Genomic DNA, 26,150 nt, shown 5'->3' with positions numbered 1-26,150 from the left:
AGATCATAATCAAAACCTTGAAACGCACTCGGTAGACCACAGGCAGCCAGTGCAGCTCGCGCAGGAGAGGTGTTACAGGGGAGTATCTGGTCCTCCCCATAATCACCCGCGCGGCCGCGTTCTGGACCAACTGTAGTCTCCGAGTGCATCTCAAGGGAAGCCCCATGTAGAGAGCATTGCAGTAATCCAGGCGAGACGTCACTAGCGCATGGGTGACTGTGCGTAGGGCATCCCGGTCCAATAAGGGGCGCAATTGGCGCATCAGGCGAACCTGATGGAACGCCCCCCTTGCCACGGCTGTTACATGGTTATCCATGGACAGCCGGGTATCCAGGAGGACGCCCAAATTGCGCACCTGTTCCATGGGGGCTAGTTGGACGCCCCCGATGGCCAGAGATGGAAGCACCTGGTTGAACCGGGAGGCCGGAAGCCACAGCCACTCCGTCTTGGAAGGGTTGAGTTTTAGTCGGTTGCCATCCATCCAGACCCGTACGGCCTCCAGGCACCGGGACATCATTTCGACGGCCTCATTGGGGTGGTTCGGAGTGGAAATGTATAGCTGAGTATCATCAGCATACAGATGATATCCCACTCCAAAACCACGGATGATCTCGCCCAGCGGTTTCATATATGTGTTGAACAGGAGGGGCGAGAGCACCGATCCCTGTGGCACTCCACATGTGAGTGGCCTCCGGGTCGAACTCTGCTCCCCTGTCAACACACGTTGCGTCCGACCAGAGAGATAAAACTTATACAACAATGTAAGTTGTATATATATAAAACACAATAAAGAAATATATTAAAAATAGAAATAAAAAAGCTGTTGATTTTAAGCTTTAAAGCCCTTCATGGCATTGAACTGGGTTATCTGTGGGCTACCTCTCTTCAATTATATCTGCCCATCCCATCAAATCTGGTAGAGGAGGCATGTTGCAGGTACTGTCCATTAGGGAACTATATTTAGCAGGTCCTAGGCATGTGCTATCAAATTACCCTTGGCGGGTCCCTTCTGTGCCATGGCACCCACCTTATGGAACATTCTTTCCCTTGAAGGGAGGTTGGTTCCATCGCTGTTAATTCTCCAGAAATCCCTCAAGACTCCCTCAGGCAGGGGGGTCCCCAGGGGACTAATGGAGCCCTGAGATGTCTCCATGGTAAACCTCCATTCCATTTTTGTGTTATTTTTTACATTTTAATAATGTAAAAATGTTCATATAGTTTTTTATTTAATTGATTATTTTATGCCAACCATAGTTTTTATGAGATGGTCAACTATATAAATCTGATAAATAAGCAAATACATAATACTTGAGGAAAATAGCCACAAAAAAAGTGATTAAAAAAATCTTATTTACATAAATGTATTTATGGCAGATTTAGACCTGAGAAAGGAGTATTGGTAGGAAAATAGCACAGAGTGAGTAGAAAAACAATAGAAGAGAAGTTAAGGGTCAGTGAGAATATTTAGAATATTTTAAAACTATACTTTTACATCCGTCTGTTAATCTTCTCATTTAATATGGGTATTCTACACTTTCCAATACATGTAGAATTGCTTAAATAAGTAACAAAATTTCAGTCAAAATACAGTCAAAACAAATGAATAATTGGAAGAAGCAATAGTGAAATGTAGTATTGGGATCTTAAAGAATAAATCTGAGTATGCAATTGAGAAATAAGTGCCAACCATACAGCTTTCTAGTAATATCTAGATATAGACATAGAAATGAATCTTTCTTTTTCATTAACTAGAGTTGTGCAATTCTTTTATTTTCCACCCCTTGTTTAAGCAAATTAAAATGGTTACCTACTTGTGATAGAGCCTTCTAACAGACCATTCAATTATTCAAATTTTCTTGTTTACATTTAATAATTGTTCACGATTGAAAATCTTAATTCATAAATATATTAAATATATCAAGTATTATGGAAAGCCATTATGTATTATGAAGAGACTTTACAGTTATTTTTTAAAAAAAACTGAAGGGAGGTTATTTAGCATTTAAAATGTTAAGATATTTTTGTGCCTATTTCTAAAGTTCACCTGTGGTTCTTTCTCTCAGAAATAAGGATTTATTTCAATATAATATTCTCTTTACATCTCACTGAAATACCCCAAATTTATCTTGACCTGAAAATAAGATAAGCCTGAAGTAAAGCATTCTCATTCCAAAATTTCAATGAATATAAGTCAGGATATTAAAAAGCTTTTATGGTCCAAACAATAAAGGTCAAAGTGCATGCTACATCAGATGTATTCAGTTTTATGATTCAATGCTATATAAATTCTTGAAATATCATAGCACACATTTACATGTTTGTTTGCACAAAAATATCACAGCAGATATTGAGCATATGTACAGAAATCTTCGCTGTGCATGTCCAAGGTTGCAAATGTCAAGTACATGAACCAGGCATTGTCCTTTTGTTATGCCATATTGGGATTCTTTTTGAGTTCAACAACTCATCACTATCTTCCTTTCTAGTAAAAGACAAATCTACCTTTACCATTCTTCTGAAAGTTAATTCAAAGAAAATGCAAAAGAATTATTTAAAACCAACCTAGATTTATACAAGCATCTTGAAAGGTACTTGTATGTATGCGCGCCAGCCCACCACTCATGCAGGTTGAGCTGAGCATGTGTGCGCTACCTCTGCAAGGGCTGCATGTGCAAAAACATGCATGTGCTGGCCTGCCACTTCTACGGTCCAGTTCTCCTCCCTCCTCCCACTCCAGATGGACCACCAAGCTGTAAAGGTTGAGGACTACTTTTCTAAAATGTGACCTTATTATCCTGTATAATTCTATAATTTCCATTTAGTTCCTTTCTAATTAGCTTTGGTAAGATAGCTTTATATATTCAGGTTCTTATGTACCTTAGATTACACACTTGATTTGATGTAAAACTCAAACTGACCACATTTGAACTCCTTTTTGACAGTAAATATAATCAGCTGTATGTTTACTCAAATTTACTCAATATTTAAAATATACTCAAGAGTTAAAAATTGGCAAGTGCCAATGTTTAAAATATATTGCAGTGTGTATCTGGCATAATATTTTCTATTCTTACTGTTAAGATTATGGAGAGAAACATTTATTGCAATAGATAAATAGAGATGGTTATAATGCTTATTTCTCACTCTTCGATGTTGACTAGAATCTTGCATATAGAATAAATACAATTAGGTCAATTCACATTTTAACATACATCAGATAAAGCTGATGTAGAATGCTTAATGTGATACAGGTGCTATACTAAAGCTAAAACTGATTTCTCACTTTGTAACATTACCAGCAGCTAATTCACCTAGTAACATAGTTTTAGGTGCTAATGAGAATATATATAAGTCAGAGTGACTAATGATTCAGTATTAAAATATTCAATTCTCACCATATGTTAGAAAGAAGTGTCATAACGTGTAAAGGTAAAGTTATAGCAATTCTGTATTCTGGCAACCAGGCACTAAGATAATGATAGATAAAAACAGTTTAAAAGAAGTGAAATGTTAAACTTAAAAAAAATAGAACATTTCACATTATTTCTTAACATTTAAAATAGATTTTAAAGTGATTTTTAATCTCATAACAAAAGACTTTTCTATATATGGCACAAATTAAAAGATTCAATTTGACTAATATAAAGACACCATGATAATGATCTTGTGTATTAACATTTAATACAGTCTTTTTTGTGAAATAGCCATTGGGATGGTGGGATGGTGGGATGATTGTGCAAAATATAATCTGCCTAAAATACTCCAGTTTAATTCTCAAGATACGGAATGTAACACTTTCCATTTTGTGCATGATTCTCCCACTTTACTTGAACCCATATTTCATTACGTTATAAAACAGCTAACTAGAGATGTTAGTTGTTCATAAAACGATGAATGATACCTAGCAGATATGCCAAATTACTGTAAAAAGCCATGCAACCATTTTATAAAGTTTTTTTTCTCCTTAAATTCCATTTCTATATATTGGAATTTTAAAATATATATCTGGTGAGTCATTCGGCTGCTTTTCCTAGTATGCTGTAATGCGTAATGTCAGCCGTTACATCACATCTCATATTTAAAAATAATTTAGTGCCAGCTTTTATATATGTACAGAGACATGAAGAATTCACCAAATATAGTTATTTACAATAGAGTAAAAATAAAGACAGTATTATTATTTGCTACATTATTTATGGAATAAATAATATTCTGGATAAGAAGCCATCTTTCCACTTGAATTCTACTTGCTTGTCGGATTCAATATACCACCATCACAATTAGTGTTTCAAGTCAGTTTTGACTTATGGCAGGGGTGTCCAAACTTGGCAACTTTAAGACTTGTGGACTTCAACAGTTGAAGTCCACAAGTCTTAAAGTTGCCAAGTTTGGACACCCCTGACTTATGACAACTGCTATCTGAAGTTTTCGTGGCCGAAATTTTTGGAAGTGGCTTGCTGTTCTTCCTGAGACAGAGAGAGAGAGAGTGAAGGGCCCAAAGTTACCCAGCTGGCTACACGGCTAGGGCAAGATTAAAATTCAGTCTCCTGATTTCCAATCTGGTGTCTTAACTAGTACACCAACTTGGGTCTCTTCAATATATATGTAAATCAGATTAAATCAAGAAAACTAGCAGGGCTTCTATCATGGCACAAGTACCCCAAAATATAATCACTCCTATCCCTAATATGAATGAGAAATTCTTTATGGGAACAAAGATTGCTACAGTTAAGCGTTTTATTTGGAGAGTTCTTCACAATTTGTGGAAGACCAAGAGACGGGGGGCTTTCCTCACCTCTAAGGAAATGGATAGTGGGAGAGAAGGCCCTCTTCCTAGACCCAACAGTTGATGTTCTTTGACCAGTTGATGTTCTTTGATGGGCTTTGCTTCATGGCCAGATATTTAGGGTGACATTTGAGGCTGATAAAGATTTCATTCAGAAGTTAGAAATGACCTCATTTTTCTGTAACAAACTATGAATCATAGAAAGAGAAAACAGGAACTCAAAGCAGAAATCAGAAGCCTAGAAAGCTGTCCATTTGGATAAAGTCACAGTAGGAGAATATCTTCTAAATTTGACCCTATCTCACCTGCTATATTCCTTAAATTTCCTTCCTAGAAGCTATATCTCATAACATGCTGTTTAACTCATTTAACTGAAACATCAGAAGCAATCTGATCTTGTGGCTTCTCTTGGAACATGTTTGGGTACTTTCAGATTACAAATATACTCATGTGCAATGGCTGAGTGAAGATCTCTGAAATTTTATGATGAATAATGTAATTAGCTAAGCAAAGATCGAGTGGATCAAACGGGCAGATGTCTCTTCACAAACTGGTGCCCATCACTTTATGCACTATGAAAAACAGCTAGAAATATAGGTTAGCTAGGTTAGAGAACAAATTACAACAGGGTATATTGAAAGAGTGTACAAACAATACTTCCCCTCCCCCCAACAAACACACACACAGGTTAGTCTTGCAGATTTAATATATTCAGTATGGTCAGAAATATCTGACATTTATCGACATTATGTATACCTAATCCTATTTGAAAGCCAACCCAAATAGCATCATCTGGTGCAGAATGTCGCCGCACAAACCATATTGGATGTCCAAAGAAAGGCGCATATAACACTTGTTCTGCAAACTGCACTGGATGCAATTCAACGCATTGGTCACCTATAAAACCTTACATGGCATAGGGCCAGGCTACCTATAGAACCAGCTTTACCCCATATTATCAGTCTGTCCCACTTATTCAGGCAGGAAAGATATGCCGCAGACCCTGTTGGTCAAAGAACATCAACTGTTGGGTCTAAGAAGAGGGCCTTCTCTCCCACTATCCATTTCCTTAGAGGTGAGGAAAGCCCCCAGTCTCTTGGTCTTCCACAAAGGGATCAAAACTTGGCTGTACAGCCTTGCCTGGGAACCTACTGGCCCACACAACTGTGAGGCTAGCCAGCCCCTATGAGGACCCTCACCGGTATTAACAACTGCTAATCTTCCATTTTGGAATTTTTCACCTTTTGAAATTTTATGATACTATTTTTATAACTGTAAAACCTTTAGCAATAGCAATAGCACTTAGACTTATATAGCACTTTACAGTGCTTTGCAGCCCTCTCTAAGCAGCTTATAGAGTCAGCATATTGCTGACAATGAGGACTGTTAGACTGGGTAATGGATAGGCACACACAGGCTTAACGGTAACAACAGCTCTTTATTAAGTAGAACAAGTGGGAACAATCCAGCAAAGGTTGAGTCTGACAGCAGCCCTTTTATAGGGAGCTCTCATACCTTTCGACCAATAGGATTAAATCTCTGTTCCTACCGGAACAGAGGACCTTGGTGGAAACCACTGTAGTTAGCACTTGAACTGCCAAATTGCAGTCAGCTGGCAGTCAGCAGCTGTAGCTGCAATACTGCACTCTAACCACTGCACCACCGTGACTTTTAAATCTTAAATTAATACTAATTTTAATATTAATACCATTGATTAAATAAATGTATTTATTTTACATCGTGGAATTGCTTTTGTTCATTTTTATTTAATAGAATCTCTCTTTTTTACATGAACAAAAGGGAAAATACGTCAGTTTTGCTCTTGAAGAACATACTTGTCAATTCTGCAGACGTTATTTCTTATCGATTTATTGCATATCATAAATATAATATCAAGTTTCTCCTTTGCTTAGCTATTTTAGCTTTCCTCTTTAGATGACACGATTTTAGTATGAATGATATACAGCCTGGTGGTTGGGGGTGGGAGGGAAATGATGATGCAGGAACAATAGTTTTAATTTCCTCCTTCCTTTTCCACTCAATGTATGAGATTAAAATATAGAAGTCTAAGCTTCAGACCCTCTGTTTCCTTCATCTCTATTAAGAAGACATTTCTAAACATCCCAAACAAACAGATGTTAGATGTGATTGAACACAAACTAGGAATTAAAATGCTGACAACTCCATACTCTTGGCAGCACTCAACGGAGCTTGTTGTCTGCAATCAGCTTTGCATTGTAAGGTTCTGGCTGTCATTTCTTAGATTTTTAAGCTAACAAATGTTTTGATATCAGTTCAGTTCTTTCCATTATATGTCCTCTGAACTTCCATCTGGAGCCAATGAATGGAGAGCCAATAAAGATTTTTCTCCATTCACTTACATAATAGTCATCTGAAGCAATGCCACTCTGTTAAAGACATTTTCTTCAGCAGGTGCACAGAGATGTAAAGAATATGGCTGCATAAGGCTCAAAAATCTTTATTGACATTTTCTCCCTAGCCTTTATTATGGTGCACAATCCTAGTGAAAATAAAATTAAAACCGCATTTTCAAAGAAAGGACCAAGCTCTTTCCTTTGTTCTGTTGGATCTTTGTTGCAGAGACAAATCACTTTAAAAAAATAAAAATAGAATGTAAATGGAAAACAAAATTGTTTCTTACAGAACAGGAAAAAAAGGATAGTAACATTGGTAACTAAAAGATTTGGAATCTGAATCTGAATGTAACTTAAAGAGGCTTATCTTGAACGTTATCAATCTTATGTCTTATTATTATTATTATTATCTTGTGTATCAACTACTGCAGTTTGCTCTATATACGGTAGGGCTGTTCTTGAAAACCACTTGGAAGCTTCCTCAGATCCAGTATGCGATAACCAACAGTTGGCAAAATTTGCTCATGTAAATTAAGGAGGCTTTTATGGCTACCAGTTGGCTTCCAGCTCCAATTCAAGGGAGAAAGTTGTTAAAGTCATACATATTGTAAACAAGGTTTGGATAGCTCTGCTATTTGAAAGAGAAGAGTTAGGCAGTTTATTATATTTGTTTTCCATGCACATTCCTTGGGCAGCAAAAATTACAGATATTAGCTACACAATTTAATCACATTAGGACTCAACATCTGCTCACAGCTGAGTACTTTTTCTGCTTTTGTACTGCATTGAAGGAATCTTCAATTTCTCAATATATTGGTCTTTGAATCTGAAACAAAGCTGCACTGATTCCCTTAATATATAACTGGAACCCCCTTTTATCAGGTCTATGTTACCTGAAAATTAAATCTAAGAAAACTAGATGGTTCCTTTGTACTGGCACGTCATTTAATATATACTCTATTGTTGGCAATACATACCGTCCCAGAAGACATAATGTTTTTGAAGGTGGATCTCATTAATAGAGGGAGAGACGTGGCATTAAGAAATGTATGTATATTTTAAGCCAAACAACCTCTAAAATCAGTTATTAAATGAGAAAACCAGTTCTAACTTACCACCCTTACGAATATTTCCTAATCGTCTTTTGGAACAGGCTTCCCAGGGCGTCAAGGAATAAAGCAGCATCTTGAAGACAATGGTTTGAAGATGTTTATGGATCTCTGGATAAAAAAGCATCTGGTACAGACCCCAGTGACCAAGGAAGAAGATTCCACTTCAAAGAATCTTTCTGGAAAGGAAAGGAAAGGATTCCTGCCTTTGCATTGAAGAAGCGGTGATGGGTGATGCTGATTAGAGAACCCCTGAGAGGAATTCAAATAGTAATCTATCATCCAGACAGCCTTTCAAGAGAAGCCTTTCTAGAGAAGCCTTTCTGGAGAACACACTTTATAATGTGATGGAGATAGATTCCGAAGATAGTTTAAGCCAGATATCCCTTTCTGTTCATCCATGTGGAAATAAATGATAGACATAGCCGGAAGATACTGCAAGGGACTATAAAGAATTGGGCAGGAGTGATAGGGCGGGAGTGAAAGCACTTACAGTATCTGTAGAACATTTAGAACATGTACATTTCTCTCCTTCCTGTTGAAAGCTGCACTATAGGAAGTAGTAGTAGTAGTAGTAGTAGTAGTAGTAGTAGTAGTAGTAGTAGTAGTAGTAATAATAATAATAATAATAATAATAATAATAATAATAATAATATAATGGCATTGAACAACAGACTACACAGATAGTGTCAACGAAGCAGTTTGGATGCAACAAATACCAAAAATAATTTTAAAAAGTTTCTTTCAACATATAAAAAGCAAGCAAAAAGGCCAGGGAAATGATTAATTCACTAATGGGGTGGCAAAGAGTTGATGGGTAGAAGGAAGAAAGTTGAACTGCTTAATTCATTTTTGCATCTATCTTTATACAAAAGAAAAGAACACTTCGATCTATCAATAGTAGTATCGTACTGCTAGGAATACAAGTCAAAATAGGCCAAAATAAATAAATAAATAAGAGAACACCTATCAACTCTAGGCGAAGATCCAAGATGAGGGACTGCTGGCAAGAGATTGGCCGCCTCTCATGACAACTGGAAAAATATGTTCAGGTGATTCTGAACCTTTTGCGGAAGGAAGAAAAGAATGTAGAAAATGGCACCAAATATAAAAAAATAGGATGAGAAGAGGTGTACAGAATGTAGAGACATCCAACCATGGGCATGTAAATACAGGAAAGATAGATCATATTATATAATCCAAGAATTCAATCTCTTTGTACAAATGCATAGACTATGGGGAAAAACTCGAGAAAGGACAAGACTGAATGCAGGATATCAACTGTGATTTAGCAAAAATTACTAGTATATTGGGATAAAACTAATGAATGTTGCAATTGAAAAACAAAAATTATTCCATTGACAACATAAAAGGAATACTATGTGAACAAAGGATACACTAGTATGGAAATCCAAAAATCTAAGTATGAAGTCAAGAATATTTGGATATAAACATAAGAAAGGGGAAATAACAAAATATTATTGTGAAGATGTTCTATAAATTGATAAGGTTATCCTAAGATTTGGATAATGCATTCTTGGGCATTACAAGATATTTGGGAAAGAGACAAAAGTAGTAATAGAGTAGATTAACTACTTAGACATTGATTGAAAAACCAATGTATCCAATGAATCCTCTTTGCATTGTTGAGTGCTTCATATGCAGAAGAGACAAGGCAATCTACTTAGGCCAACTTAGGCTTTCAAGGAAGACCAACAGTAATAAAAAGAGTTTCTTTGGCTAGATGAAGAGAAAAAGAAGGGCTAAAGGAAGGAAAATATGAGCCAACTGGTAGGAGTGGATTTTAAGATGATAACATTATTTTGGGAAGAAGGCAGAGATTGTTAATTCCTACTTTGCTTTGGTCTTCTCTCTCACAGGAGATTGTGTTTGGATGAACCTAAGCTTCAAACACTGAAAAAAACAAAGAAGTGGTATCCAAATTTAGGAAATCAGGTATCATGTATTATCTGCCTATCATGTAATAAGACTCCGGGCCAGCATCCAAGAATTGTGAAATAACTTATGGTTATTTTCTTGGAGCCTCTTTTTGTAATCTTTGAGAAATCAAGTAGAATGGGCATAATGCCAGAACTTGGGAGAATAATAAATGTTATTCCTATAGTCAATAAGGGGAACAAGAAGATCAAGTTATTGCAGATGATGAGCTTGATTTCAATACCATGCAAAACTCTGAAGCAGATTAGTAAATAGTAAGTATGGGTGTAAAAGAGTGGCAGGAGCCAGTATGGGCTTATGTAGAAAAAAATCATGTCAAACCAATTTGATCTTTTGCATAGAATGACCAATTGACCTTGCTATGGAAAAATGATGACAATGGTGCCTTAAGTTCAGCAAAGCATTCAACAAATTATTCCATGGGATTCTATTAGAGAACATGACAAATTATGGATTGGCCTATGCTGCCATTAGATGGATACAAAGCACTCTGCCATTCCCAGTAAATGTACATCACTCAACATTAAGCTATATGAAATTTTATCTGGCGCACTGTGGCGTACTGTGAAATTCTGTTACCCTCTGTGCTGTTCCATGAGGTATACAATACGATTAACCAAATTTCAGATGACCCAAAAGTTAGTTATTCTATCAAAAACTTTAGAGGAAAATATTAACATAAGCCAGAAAAATGGTAAAAAAAAACCAAGATAAATTTCAAAAGGGACAAATACAATATCCTGCATGTGGATAGTAGAAATAATAGGCATGAATGCAGATTAGTGAAAAAATTATCTGAGACTCTTGATCATAAAATGAACGTGAGCAAACAGTATAATGCAGCTGCAGAAAAGCCAAGGGCAATGTTAAACCGAATCATTCACATTATGTCAAGATCAAGATTCATTATTCCTTTGTGTTATGATTGAGCAGACGACACCTAGAATATTGCCTAAGCTCTGGTGTCACATTTTAGGATGGATATTTACAAATTGGAGTATGTCAAAAAGGAGAGCAACCAAGAAAAAAGGACTATGTAAAAGAAACTTTTGAGAGATAGTTGGAGGTACTGAATATTTTCAGCTTACAGAATGAAAGATAGTGGACAGAAATGATAGAAGTCTTCTAATATTTGAATAGCTATCATGGAAATGAAGCAAAATTGCAGAATTCTTTCAGAGGAAAGAGATTTTGGCTGAATATTAGGAAATGTTTCCTCACAATGAAAACACTATGGAAGGAGATGATAGAGTCAATGTATGTGAATTTAGTCACCATATAAATGTGTTAAATAAATAAATAAATAAATAAATAAATAAATAAATAAATAAATAAATAAATAAATAATAAATAAATAAATAAATAAATAAATAAATAAATAAATAAATAAGAGTGTCCTTTGTTGAATGTTTTTAAGTAGAAACTGAACAAGAGATCCCTAGGGGTAATGAATTTCCTGTAATGGCTAAATTCAATGGATTGCACTTGTGGCAATTCAAATGACATATAGAAAAACGCACTATTTAATGAGAAAGATATTTAGTATTATACATAGATGTTATCTACTGCACTAAATATATGTATATGTCACTCAATTCCAAAGGCTGTGAGAAACTTATATTCACAAATAAATAGTACATTAAATTAAAAAGACAATGAACTTCAACAACGAAAGAAAAGATCTTCAAAAGCATAATATACACCCAAATATTCTTCTAAAGAACCATGTATTTATAGTCCAGAAGTGTAATAATATGGGTAAGATTTGGATAGTCAGGGCAGGTTTCCTGAAAAAGGGATGCTATCATAGGGAAGGGTCAACCTTATCTACTCAATCCTTTGTAGATGGCAGTATTCAAGAAAACCATATCTTTGAGATCTCACCAGACAACATGGTTTGAGAAAGCACTAAATACTTAGAAATTTACTGTATAAAAAAGGTGACTTCGATCAATCTCATTCCTGTTTGATTTTAGAAATTATTTCAAAAAAATTAAGGCTTGAATGAGATTGGCTTTTCATTGCATCTTCAGATAGATCTGAATGGAGAAAGGACTACTTGAATGTTGAATTGTATGCTTTATTCTGCCTAGTAAAATCTAACATGATAGTGTTCTCTTCATTGTAAAGGATCTAACTGATATTCATTGTTTCATAAATGTGTTTATGTAAGATAAATTAGATTCTGGGGCTCTGACACAGAATATCTTTTTGATGACTAGTCTTCTCAACAGAAGAAAACAAGTTGCTGAATAATAATTCTAATGCCACAATACTCTGAAAACAAGGATGTGCAGTGATCATTGAACAATTGACATAGCAATTGGCCTTTTCTTCTGAGACCGTTTAGAAAAAAAAGAAAATGAGAAGGCATTGCTTTGGTATTTAAAAATAAAATCTGCTGCAACAGGGCACAGCTGTGAAAAATTAAGCTTCATTTATACAGTTCTATAGTGTTTCAGCCTCTTAAATATTATATTATCTGAAGATCTTCAGTGAATTGTCATTATGTTCTATTTTTGAGTAAAAGATTGTCCTTTCTAAAGGATAAAACAAAATCACAACACTTGTCAGTTAAAAGTTAGTTTAAAAATGCCTATTGCTTAACTTCCCTAGAAATGTGAATGTATATTCTTTTTTCTTCAATTTATGCATTCATATGTCAGGATAATATTATTCATCTTTACCAACTTAATTTGTTACCTTTGCATCCTATTTGTTTTTTGTGCGTTCAGGGTCACATTTATTGCATTATTTTTCCTCCCACAAAAGAACTCTTGAGAGATAGTGATTGACTATCAATGAGTTTCTGTGGCTTAACAGGGGCTCGTATGTGAGTTTCCTCTGTCTTACTTCAATGCCTAAAGCATTAAACAATGCTAGCAACCCTTGAGTATGTTTCTAAAATTTTAAGTAATCTGTTAACAATAGTTACTATGCTAAGTTAAATGATATGCAGTTGTGAATTATCCAAAACGGATTTAGACAGCTTGATCTTCTAACAAGAGAAGTTCCACTGCATGTTAATCTAATCTATTGTTCTGAGGAAATGTAAACATTTTCATCCATTAAAATTGATTTGATATGGTAGAAACATAGTATGCAATCCAAAGCAACTTCTTGAGTTGTGAGTGTGTAGGAAAAAAGAAGGTTTATCTGCATCTAAGGGGAGCAAGAGACTATCAAAATAGTGGACTATTACCATGCCCAGGTTGGTTGATGAGGAAAGAAAGTGAAACCAAGAGTTTAGCAGCCCTGTAGTTCTTTATTACTAGGAGTTCTCCATCCTATGTAAGTCAGTAGGGGAGATACTGGTTATGCAGACACCAATCAGATATAGTCAAGGATCATTACGGTGAACTATCAGGAGAAGAATGATCTTTGGCTTCAAAGATTTATTTGCATCAATTCTGCAACTCCCAGTTTTTGGGGGGCAACCATCAAAAGCTTTTGACAAAGATGTTCCTCTCCACAATTTACTCTTTGCCATCCAGTAATGTGGTATCTGTCCAATTTTAACTATTATTTTTGATTATTGGAGTGTAATAAAAATATAAGTTTTAATTTGATAATTAATAGAGAAGAAAAGAGTTACTTCATTATTATCTATAGAAAATCATCTGTGTAAGATTTGTTTACCATTTATTGCAAATCTGCAGGTAGGGTAGTTCATGTCTAAAATTGAGATTAAAAACTTGGAAAAAATGTCAATAGACATGACATAATTCTTCTACCCACCTTTGCCAAAATGAAATAGAATAAGTGTAGCTAGTATGATGTAATGGACTTAAGCAAGTCACTCCCTTTGAGCCCCAGAAGGGAAGCAATGGCAAACCATTCCTTTAAAAAAATCTTGTTAATAAAACTGCAGGGACTTGTCCAGGCAGTCTTAAAGAATTGGACACAATTGAACAGAAGACAAAGTATGGAAAATATGCAGAGTATGCAGCTAGTTTTTTTGGAATACTTTTCAATCTTTTCAAGTATGGAAAATATGCAAAGTATGCAGCTAGTTTTTTTGGAATACTTTTCAATCCCTTTATCAACCTTAAGAGTCATGGAACAGGTGACAAATGAAATGTGTGTGTTGTGACATCAGACTTAAACCATGAGATTCAAATATTTGTGTACAATATCAGGGCAGAAATAGGGAAGGCCAGGGTTTGTGTTGTGGCATTTTAATGTACATTTCATTACAATTTGATCATTACAGTTCACATTGGATTCCTATGATAGAAACATCTGAATGTTCTTCTTTATAACTATGTAACATGTTGCATCTTGATTTGCATGTACTTTCTCACCATAAACTAATCAGGCTGTTTGCACATCTGTTGTTTGTGTGTCTATGAGAATCTAACCAGCTGATACATGGATATAATACCTTTAGGTGTGCTTTTGCTTTCCTCTCTTGGAGCATCTGAATGTGTTTGGGTGTATACATGCACAGGGAAGTGCAGGGTAGCTGCAAATGCTGAGCTCCTAGTCTGGGTCATGTAGTTGGGAGTGAGGGCGCTTGTGATGGAACAGCGAGCAACTTTCTGGACAACTATCCAACTATTCCTCCATAGAGATGCACTGGGAAATTTTTTCCTGGTTATTTCTTTTTCTGGAGCCCTTGAGCTGATCTAGCCATTTTTCAAACTCAAACTTTGTTTTGTTCTCCAATCCAAATTTGGTCCCATCTTGTTTTCAGAGGACCATTCTGGTAGTAAATTAACAGATAGTATCCTGAGCCCCATTGCATAAATTCTATGATTTAGAAAAAATGAAAGTGTTCCAACATAGCATGGCACAATAACAAACAAAGAGATCAATACTTAAAAGTAATTTGGTTTTTAAAATAGTAAAAATCAGTAACTGATATATACACTATATTGCCAAAAGTATTCGCTCGCCCATCCAAATAATCAGAATCAGGTATTCCAATCACTTCCATGGCCACAGGTGTATAAAATCAAGTACCTAGGCATGCAGACTGTTTTTACAAACATTTGTGAAAGAATGGGTCGCTCTCAGGAGCTCAGTGAATTCCAAGGTGGAACTGTGATAGGATGCCACCTGTGCAACAAATCCAGTCATGAAATTTCCTCGCTCCTAAATATTCCACAGTCAACTGTCAGCTGTATTATAAGAATGTGGAAGTGTTTGGGAATGTCAGCAACTCAGCCACGAAGTGGTAGGCCACATAAACTTGTCCAACATCAGTGTGTGACCTCACAAATGTGCTTCTGGAAGAATGGTCAAAAGTTCCTATAAACAAACTCCTGAACCTGTGGACAGCCTTCCCAGAAGAGTTGAAGCTGTTATAGCTGCAAGGGTGGACTGACGTCATATTGAACCCTATGGATTGGGAATGGGATGTCACTTACAGTAAGTTCATATGCGAGTAAAGGCAGGTGAGCGAATACTTTTGGCAATATAGTGTATCTCACACTTCAATCTTTTATTTACAAAGGTATATTTTGTGGCACCCGCATATATTTAATTATATCCATTTGTAAAAATATAACACAGATTTTAAAGGTAACAAGGTACAAAATAATATAACACATTAAAACAAAGAAACTGAATTTTCCTTTGATAGAAGTATCATGACTACAATTTTTTTTTCATTGTATGATGTCTGCTAAAGCATTCTAAAATGCTAGAATGAATTTCTATTTCTTAATTGATCCATCAGCAGAATATATGATTTAAGAGTACTTCATTTATTTATGCTTTCTAATGTGCATGCAAAGTATTATATATATATAAAAATCATTGACATTATCAGATTAATCATTAAAGGCAAGATTTAGCAATAGAATACAAACTTATACACAAACAGATATTCACACATGTAAAATTGTCTACTTATTCTAATCAAAGGCCTCCCTCTCAAGATACATTTCTTAAAATCAGAACATTTCAAATGTCAAGTCTGATTTCAAACACTATTCTATGCAAATAGGTGGTGGGTGGAATGTCTTCTTTCAACTTATGCACATGTATTAGAATGTTCCTGGGTATTATGTACATAAAAATGCAAATGGAGCCTCTGTGAACAGTTGGCTTGCTTTTCTAAAGAAACATTATCATTCAAAGAGTAACTTGGAAGGGAAAAAAATCATCACTTTATCAAAAAGCTGATTTTCCCAAAAATTGATTATAAATCCTTCCTCTTATCAAATTGAATAAAATCAGTTGATACATATACATGGCTGAATTACAAAGTTTTTGTATTACTGCTATTTGCTTGATGTTTATTGTTGCTGCATGGCTATGATGTCTGTTCAAATTCCAACTTGACAGTTTGTGCCATTATCCTAGATCGTAGTTGTTTGGATTTTGAGGAGTTAAGAGATGAATACATATTTTACATACCCGCCTCCTTGAAAAGGAAGGACTTGGGGTTTGAAATATTTAATTAATTTAGAATACTTATCATTGAATACAGTAGTTGTAGTGTATACCAGTTCATTTGTTTGAGTAATGGTATTAGCAGGGATTGTTTTGAGAACTCTATTTTCAGAACTCTGTTTATCTATGTCTCTATATCTATAGAGAAAAAGGGAGGGAGGAAGGCAGAGAGAGAGAGAGAGAGAGAGGGAGAGAAAGTTGATATGCCAACTTTGCTCTTCCAAAAATTTATGGGGTTGCAGATGTCTTATGACTATAGATGGCTCATTTATGTTTTAGAGTTTGTCCAGAAGATAGTTAGATCTGTAAATATGTTAAACTCATATATATTATGTCCAGTCTTTATCCAGTCTCTGTAACTTTATCTCTGAAAAGTATTCTAAAGATCTTTAATTTGATTGCAATCTGATGAAGCAATGTTATTGCCCGTGAAATTAAACTGTGAAGCTAATCCAGGTTTTTATAGGCATAGATAAAAATATAGAAAAAAGTAACAGGGAAATCCTTACCTTGAAGGGCCTGAAGGGTGCGCGTCTGTACAACAATGCAGAGTTGGAGGACCAATTGTGGGGCACTTTCCAGAAATGTAGCAAGCAAATGCAGCATACTCACATCTGCATACTCATAGACCATTTTCCAATAAAAACGCCACCTGTCATTCTCTGCACTCTGTCTACTCCGAATGCCCAAATATATAGTATGGAAATATCTGGAAAAAAAAGTTTAAGAATAAGGCTAAAATTGTAATATAGTGTAAATATTATTAAGTTTAATACTCTACATTTCTAGAGATATATTAAATAGAACTGATTAAAATATATTTATTAAACAGAACACATTAACTACATCTATTGTTATATACATAGTTGAGATGGTAGCCCTGCCTCTTTTTTTACATGATCCATGTGAAAAAAGGGCATGACTTCCATCACATAGTTGTGGCCTTGACTTTTTTGTTCCCAACCAATCTTTGTGAATGTCCAGAATGAAGCACTGAGCACTGAAGTAGATAAAAAGTCAAACCAATGGATTGATTAAACAAATGTGCAATTAAACAGTGTTAGTCACTGCAGTGCTATCAAGGGAAGTAGAAAACAATACATTAACCTTCTTGAAGATCCTTATCAGCAGAGACTGCAATAGCAAACTAGAAACACAAGTTTATCGAAAAGTCACCCACCCCAACCAAGAGCTGCACTAGCAAAGTAACAACCCACCATTCCACAAAAGAAGCTGTAGAAGAACACTATTTAGACGAGTGCAAATACAGTTCAGCAACTCTGAATATCCGAAAGAGGAAAGAAATAATCTATACAAATCTTACAACACAATGGATATCATCCATGCAATTTCATCAAAAAGTGCCTGACCACTGAACTCAATAAAGGACAACCAACACAAGCTGTGAAAAGGATAACACTGCCACACATCTAAAACATTTCAGAAACAACCAACAGACTATTGCAAGCACATGGCATCAACATACCACACATACCAATTAAAGCCCTCTAAAACATTCTAAGTAAATCAAAAGACACAGCAACTGTAGAAGAAAAAAAACCAGGAGTTATCTACAACATACTGTGTAAGAATTACACTGGAATTAAGACAGGACAAACAGGTGGAAGACTAGCAGAACACATCCATGAAACCAATTAGTAGTCATGCCTACTTAATTTCACAACACATGAACAGACTTAAACATAGTTTCAACTTGGAAATTCTGACCCTTCTAACCATGGCAAGACTAGAAAATTCTTGGAAGCCTGAACAGTCTGACAAATTGGTCATCTAAAGAAATAATGATACAAACAGCATATTGTGCAAAAGAAACCAATCAAGTATTAACTAGTCAAAAAGAGAACAAAAAGGCCCAAGTATGTTCTCATGAACTAGCAATACCCAGATGAACAGAGATTAACACCAACGTTAACATTAGACACAACAATCAAGAAGCAAACAATACCCCAATCAAGATATGCCTAAACAGGCCAACCAAGAAATCACCAAGACAACTCCCACCAACACTGATAGAGGAAACCACTAGAACAGTGGGTCTCAACCTTCCCAATGCCGCAACCCTTTAATACAGTTCCTCGTGTGACCCTCAACCATAAAATTATTTTATGTTTTCCGTATTTTTTCGAAAATATGTATTTTCTAATGGTCTTAGGCGACCCCTGTGAAAGGGTTGTTCGACCCCCAAAGGGGTCCCAACCCACAGGTTGAGAACCACTGCACTAGAACATAAAATAGGGAGCAAACCCCATTCCTCACTAACACTGATGATATTTCCCAGTTTGAGTAATGAAACATCTGCAAGAAAACAACCAAGCTCAGAGAGCAGCAATGACCTCTCAGAAGCAATAAGTCAGAACTGGTTGGCTATTTATTTTTATTTATTAATTTTTTATGCTGCTCATCTCCCCTACAAGGTGACTCTGGATGGCATGATTTGATTTGTAGCCAAATGATGTAACATCAAATAATGTGGAATTCCCAAATGAACATTTTAAAAGGTTTTTAAAGGAAACATTTAATTTAATTTAAACTTAGGGGAAAAAAAGAACAGTTTGACAGTGGATACAGCTGATCACTGCACTTATTTTAGCAGAGCCTAGATAGCCATATATCTGAGGTGCTATACCATAATTTGGGTTTCTGCATTGAGCAGGGGATTGACTTTACCTAAATGATGCCTTTCAACTCTGTGATCTTATGTATATAACTTTGGAGAATTTTTCAGAAAAGATTCATGATTTCAAGTAAGAACGCCATTCAGAATTACAGATAGGTAACTAAATAAATTCAATTTTAAAAGCCCTACTAAATGATGGAAGTAATTGTCACTCCAATTCCAAATGGCTAATAAAATTACTACCATTACTATTTCTTTAGCAGTTTCACACAGCAAGTTCTAGGGGCATGTTGAAAATCTTCCAATTTGGTGAGGATTGACAGACTTTGAATTAATATTGTAACTTGTACAGTATTGAGTGGTTTTATAAGCAAGCATAAGACTGCAGCCTTAATCATTCCTATATACAAAGAGCATTTCTATCACCAGTCAAGTCTGAAATACAGACTATATTAGATTGGGGGTTATTCAAACTCTGCCTTGAGGAATCTTTGAAGTTTTGTGGCATTGCGTGAAAAAGAGGTACAATCCCACCCCACTTTAAATGAACCTATTTTCTACAATTCGAGCTTTGATCAGAGATTTCAGAATTTTGCTTTTTAAAAATTCTACAGCTGGCAAGTTCTGCTGCCTGAAAAAGTTTGAAATTTCTCTAGAACCGGGATGGCGAACCTATGGCACGCGTGCCACAGGTGGCACATGGAGCCATTTGTCAGGGCACATGAGGTCCCCCGCTCCCTCCGAAGGCCCTCCAGATGCTTCAGGAGCTTCCCTGAAGCCTGTGTACCGCAAAAAAACGGCACTATGGGCAAACTGGAAGTTTGGGAACGGACTTCTGGTTTGCTTGTAGGGTCAGTTTAAGCCCTCCGGAGGCTTCAGAGACCTTCAGGAGGCTTCCCTGAAGCCTCTGGAGGACCAAAAAGGACCCTACAAGCAAACCAGAAGTCACTGCCGGTATGCTCGTAGGGTCGTTTAGTCCTCCGGAGGCTTCAGGGAAGCCTCCTGAAAGTCCCCGAAGCCTCTGGAAGGCTTAAAACAACCTTAGGAGCAAACTGGAAGTGATTTCCGGTTTGCTTGTAGGGTCATTTTTTGCCTTCGGAGGCTGTTTTCGCCCTCCCCAGGCTCCTATAAAGCCTCTGGAGTCTGGGGAGGGTGAAAAAAGCATGGAAAAATGGGGGGGAGAGCACCTCTCATGCGTGCATGCACACTGGGGGAGTTGTGCATTGCACTATGGGTACGGCATGCCCACGCATGGCCCCCCTGAGCTCCCCCCCTTTTGGCATGCAAGCCAAAAAAGGTTCGCCCATCGCTGCTCTAGAAGATGAAACATGACCCACTTTTCAGATCAAGATTCACAACTTTCATCTGAATGATTTTCTGGGAATATTACAAAAGTGGGTAAGGGAAAGAAAAGTAATCGATGGGAATGAGATGAAAACATTAGAAGTCAATTGAATATATCAGGTATCTTACCATTTTCCTTTAGTTGCTCCATTTTCATATCAAATTATATATATCAAAGGCAAAAAATCTACTTTGTCTTTTAGTTAAGTGTAAAATAAGCAGCACATAAGAATAAAATATATATTCTATGAAGATAAATAAGAGAGGAGCAATATTTGAATTGCTTGGCATAAAAGAATAAAATGCTGATTTCATGCCTTCGACATTCTGATACGTATGCAAGTTACCTAAGTATGCCATTCGCTATATTATATTCATATATTTATAAACAGATAAGGGATAAAAAGCTAATGACTAAGGCTAATGATTACAGATAAAGGAGAGATTGTCTGATTTACTTTCTCTATCAAATAATACATTAAGCAATTTAGCTAAACAATAAACAGGCACTCTTTGTGCCATCTTTGAAGAACAGAGAATAAAAATCTGTATAGTTAGGATTTAGAAATAATATAAAACAAACTGCAATTCAGGTAAGTGACTTTTTTCTTGTTGCCTAGTTACCAGAAAAAATCACTATATTTTTAGCTCAACAGAAGTTATTGTTTATACAAACATTTATGGAACTATTTCTTTTCCATGTACAAAAGTGTGGGGGAACATTAGTTTTCTCATGAACATTAGTTTGTTTTCCTATTAGGGATATGTAACATTTTGTTCCAAACATGGGTATCCATAAAAATATTTTTATTAGATACCCAACTTTCATGAGCATATCAAGTTTACTACTGTAAAGTTTCATCTAAATTGATTTTATTATAAAGTTGCAATTTTAAAGCTCAGTTTTTTCAAATATGTTGGAGTTTGATGATTTTTAAAATAAATTGGGCACGGAATATATTCTGACACAAGAATAATATAACATTTGAACATCTAGAAAGCAAACAGCAAAATGTCTAACTAAATTACCATATATACTAATGTGTAAGCTATCCAGGGATAAATTGACCTATGAATTTTTAAACCAAATACTATGGGTTTGTTTGAAATGGTATAAGGTTTCCTGCAGGGGGTTGACTAGAAGACCTCCAAGGTCATTTCCAATTCTGTTCTGTTATTCCTTGAGTTTTTTTATCTAAGAAAAATGGATATCTTTGATGCTTAATTTACCATATGGAATCCTAAGCAAAATTTTAAAAAAGCATATTTCATTGGTAGCTGAGATGTTGTTTAAGCATGTACAATCAAGATAATATTAATAGAGGAACAAAAGATCAGTTCCTAATTGAAAAGATGATTGTGGCAAATTGCAAGAGAAAGAAAACTAGCTTGAATGTACTTGGGTTGATTGCAAGAACACATTCAACTCCCTGTTACATGATTGGATAATCAAGTGCCTAGAAATAACAGGAATCAGTAGAAACATCAGCTTTGTGCAAAGATCAAAAACACAATGGAGGACATGGTTGCTGGTCAGTAGTGATAGACTGGGGGAGTAGAATAACTAAGAAGAGTGGAAGTTTTCTAGGAAATTCACTACTATCACTGCTGTTTTTCATTACAATGATTTCTCTGCAAACAATACTAAACAAGTCAGGCCATGGTTATCAAACATAAAAAACATCTTCAAGGCTATCCCACCTCCTTTACATGCATGATCTGATGCTGTATGGAAAAACACATTTGAAATAGAATCACAGCTCAACACTGCCCACGTATGCACCCAAAATATTGCAACAGAGTTTGAATTAGACAAATGTGCCACCCTCATGACCAGAGGAAAAATAGTGAAAAGAGCCCTATGGAAATAACATTGAGGGTCTAGATCAGGGGTGTCCAACTCAAGGCCCGGGGGCCACATCTGGCCCACAGGATGCTTCAATTTGGCCCGTTGAGCGTGCTCTGGCCTGGCCTGCGATGTCTCTGCCAGTGAAAACTGAGCTCAGGAGGGCCACGGGCAGCCCTCCCAAGCTCTGTTTTTGCTGGCAAAGGATTGCAGGAGGCCGTCGCAGCAGAAAAAGGAGCTCAAGAGCCCATTTTCTCTGGCAGATCTCTCGGGCCACTACAAGCACCCCCAACACAAGTAACGCCGAGCTGGCCAATTCCCACCCTGGCCACGCCCACCCCAGTCCTCCAAGGTCAAATATAATCCTGATACAGCCCTCAATGAAATCAAGTTTGACATCCCTGGTCTAAATGAAGACAATCCCTACAAATATCTAGGCATTCTTTACGCTGACAACATCAAGTACACTTGAAGTCAAGAAGAAAATTAGAAGTGAATACATCAAGGCCAAACTCAGTGGAAGAAATAGCAATGAATGGGCAATTTCAGTATTAGATATACAGCTGGAATAGTGGACTGGACTTAAACTGAACGAAAAGACCTGAATAGGAAGATCACAAAAATAATGAAATGAATCATGTCCTTCATTCATGTAGTGATGTTGATAGACTACTTATCAAGGAGCCTGAAATATTGCGACTTCTGGTTCCGGCGGCTGATGGCGACGGGCAGGGACTGCTCGCCCCGCGCATCCCCGGTGGGCTCCCCACCCCTTGGGGGGGCACAGGATGCCCCGCAGAGGCGTTCTGCCGGAGGAGCGGCGTGGCGGGGGGACCCCTGGATTGGCGGCGGCCGGCGGGGGGCTCCCGCTTCGCTCCAGGCACCGAGGAGCACGAAGGGGAGACGCTCTGGCGTCTTCGCTGTGAGGCTGATCGGAGATAAGAAAGCTGAAGGATGCAGCGGCGGTGCGGTGAGGTGTAAACTTCCCCCATTCCCACTATAAACTTTAAAACTTGTCAGCTGTGTGGACTTTATCTTTCGGCTTGAATTGGAGAGGCGCGGCTGGAGGGAGGGGGATTTCCCCCCCCCTCGGACAGGCGGCTGGAAACAACTGTGCTCTTAGCCCCAAGGGAAGGAGGAGGGGGAGAGCCAACCAATGATGTCACGCCCCTACTAAGTGGATTTTTGGATTCAAACTTATGACACAATGATGATCTGAAAACTTTGGGAATTTTGAATTTTGAAAACTTTATTTGTTGCCTCTAAACCCGAAGCTGGCAGGGCAAGATGGCACACTTCCATTGTCTTCATGAAATGTGAAATCTGACTCCACCTTCAAAACTTCAGGCTTCCGGTCTTTGTCTCCGTGCTACTCAGACAAATCTCTTGTTGACTGATTGCTTTTGAACCCCCTGGAATGAAAAACTTTTGCTCTTCTGCTAGGGTGATTAGAAAAAATTCTCTTCGGTTTGGACCCTCTGTCTCCTGGACTCTCCTGGCTGTTCTGCCTTCCTGACTGATCACTCTCTATACTGACTGGACTCTTTATTTTTTAAACAATGCCACCAAAAAGCCACCTCCTGGAAAGCCAGGCTTTGCTGCCTCTGCCCCGACATCTGCAAACTCCAGTCCTAGTACACAATCGACGATAACAGCCTTAATGCAACCTAAATCTACGGAGCTGGAGTTTCATCAAATGTTCCAGCAACTTCTACAGGGACAAGAGGAAATAAAGAGACAATTGAAGGAGATGAAAGAAGAAATTAAAGAGAACCAGGACAAAATTAACAAGAACTCACAGAGACTAGATCTTTTGGAGGGTGGGGCGCCTGAGATGAGGGAGGGGATAGAGGGGGTGCAGAAGGGAAACAAAGAACTTGATACCCAACAAATGAAAATGGAGTTTGAGAGAATGTCTTTTTATCTTAGATTCCAAAATGTGATGGAGACAGATGATGAAAACATAAGGGACATCATGACAAGCATTTTGGCTGAGTATATCCAGAAGGAGAAACAACAGATGGGGTGGGAAATAGACCTGGCTTACAGAGTGAACTCAGCTTATGCTAGAACACACAATGTTCCCAGGGAGGTACACATTAAATTTCTTAGGAAAAGCACAAGAGATGAAATTCTGAGTGCACAAAGGGGGCAAGCTTTGACATACAAAGATAAGGAGATAACCATTCTGAAACAGATCCCCAAGAAAGTGAGGGAAAAAAGAAAAAATTATTCGCAATTGGCGAATAAATTATACCAGAAGGGGGTGTGGTTTAGATGGTTGATGCCTGAAGGTATGTTAATATTCTGGGAGGAGACAAGAGTTAGAATTAATACATCCATAGAGGCACAGGCCTTTATGGAGAAAAACAAAGTACTCCTAGAAAAACCAGAAGATTCTCTAATAGGCAAACAAGACACGGGAGGGGCCGGAGCTCTGCCAGCGGGGGGAGATGGGGCGACATCAAGAAAGCTCAGATCACAAAAATGAGTAAGAAAAGTCACTTGATATAAACTGTTCGAAATTACTAATTGAATTTACCACACTGACCACATGTTACTACCTAACATTGAATTTTATGTAAATGTATACTATGAGTTTGGAGGGGGGGTGCACCTACCGCATTTCGCAACTGCCAAAATTTGTAACCTTTCCCTTACCTCTTCCCTTTGTAAAATATTAAAAAACCAATAAAACTTTGTTTTTTTTTAAAAAAAGGAGCCTGAAATATTGCAAGTACATCAGATGGGTGAAGAAGAAAAAGGCCATTGGAAGAATATCTGGTCAGTAAGAAGATGCAACGAAGCTAATACACCATGAAGGCTTACTGAATACCAACAAGACAAAACTGACCTATAAAGAAAAATCAAATAAAGAAGAGAAAAGAGACATGGCAAGGCAAAGAATTGGCCAGTACACAGTAGAGTCCCTTTCAAATGCTTTGTAGTATCTTCTAAAAATTAATCCAACAAACCTTTTCTTATATCTTTCTACTTTATTTCACTTTTCCATAAAAGTAATCAAGTCTGGGGAAAATGGATAAATATTGCATGAATGAATATTATAATAAAAGGAAGTAAAATCCAGTAGCCTAGGGTTCTGTGTATTTATACTTTCCTCAGAGAATAATAGGAGTCAGTAATCCAAGCAGGAAATTACCTGGAGATTGAGAATCACTGTGATCATCTATATAATCAGCCTACATGTGTTTGTTTATTTTTAATAATTCATATTATACCTTCTGTCATGAAGAACAGTATGGTTCCAGAGACTATTTCACATCAAGGCTTGTATAAAATATGCATCTTCCGTAGCAGACTAGTTTAAAAGAATCCCACCTAACAAGTTCAGATGAGTGGGTTGTTGAACAGCAAATCCTCCTTCTAGGGAATTTACATTTATTGCGTTCACTCAGGGGACTGTTCCTATTAAGAGAACGTTCAAACACGTCTGAGTACTATTTAGTGAAAGATTTGTCTGCTAGGCAGAGGGTTTAGTACTTAGCTCTTAAAAGTCTGGATTTACAAGCAAATATCTCCTTCTCCCCCTTGAGAAAGACTTGCATTTTAAGAACTATATGGCAGAGAGATCTGGCCTTAAATTTAACTTACAGGGCAGTATTTGGCCACCTGAATTTGTGTAGTTTTTAATTGTTAGTATTATATTTTAGCTTAATTTAACCTACTTTCT

The 26,150-nt window shown here is 36.9% G+C and overlaps 1 protein-coding gene across 1 annotated transcript in view; it reads right to left on the bottom strand.

Moving 5' to 3' along the window:
- XKR4 (XK related 4) overlaps positions 1-26,150 on the bottom strand; it is a 100,720-nt gene that overhangs the window by 13,049 nt on the left and 61,521 nt on the right. The window contains exon 2 of the mRNA XM_081950548.1: positions 17,141-17,340. Coding sequence (XP_081806674.1) covers positions 17,141-17,340 — 200 coding nt within the window. The remainder of the gene's footprint in view (positions 1-17,140; positions 17,341-26,150) is intronic.

This window comes from Natrix helvetica (assembly GCF_964273705.1).
Source record: "Natrix helvetica genome assembly, chromosome: 4".
NCBI lineage: Eukaryota > Metazoa > Chordata > Lepidosauria > Squamata > Natricidae > Natrix > Natrix helvetica.
This window is presented reverse-complemented; position numbering and strand designations above follow the sequence as displayed.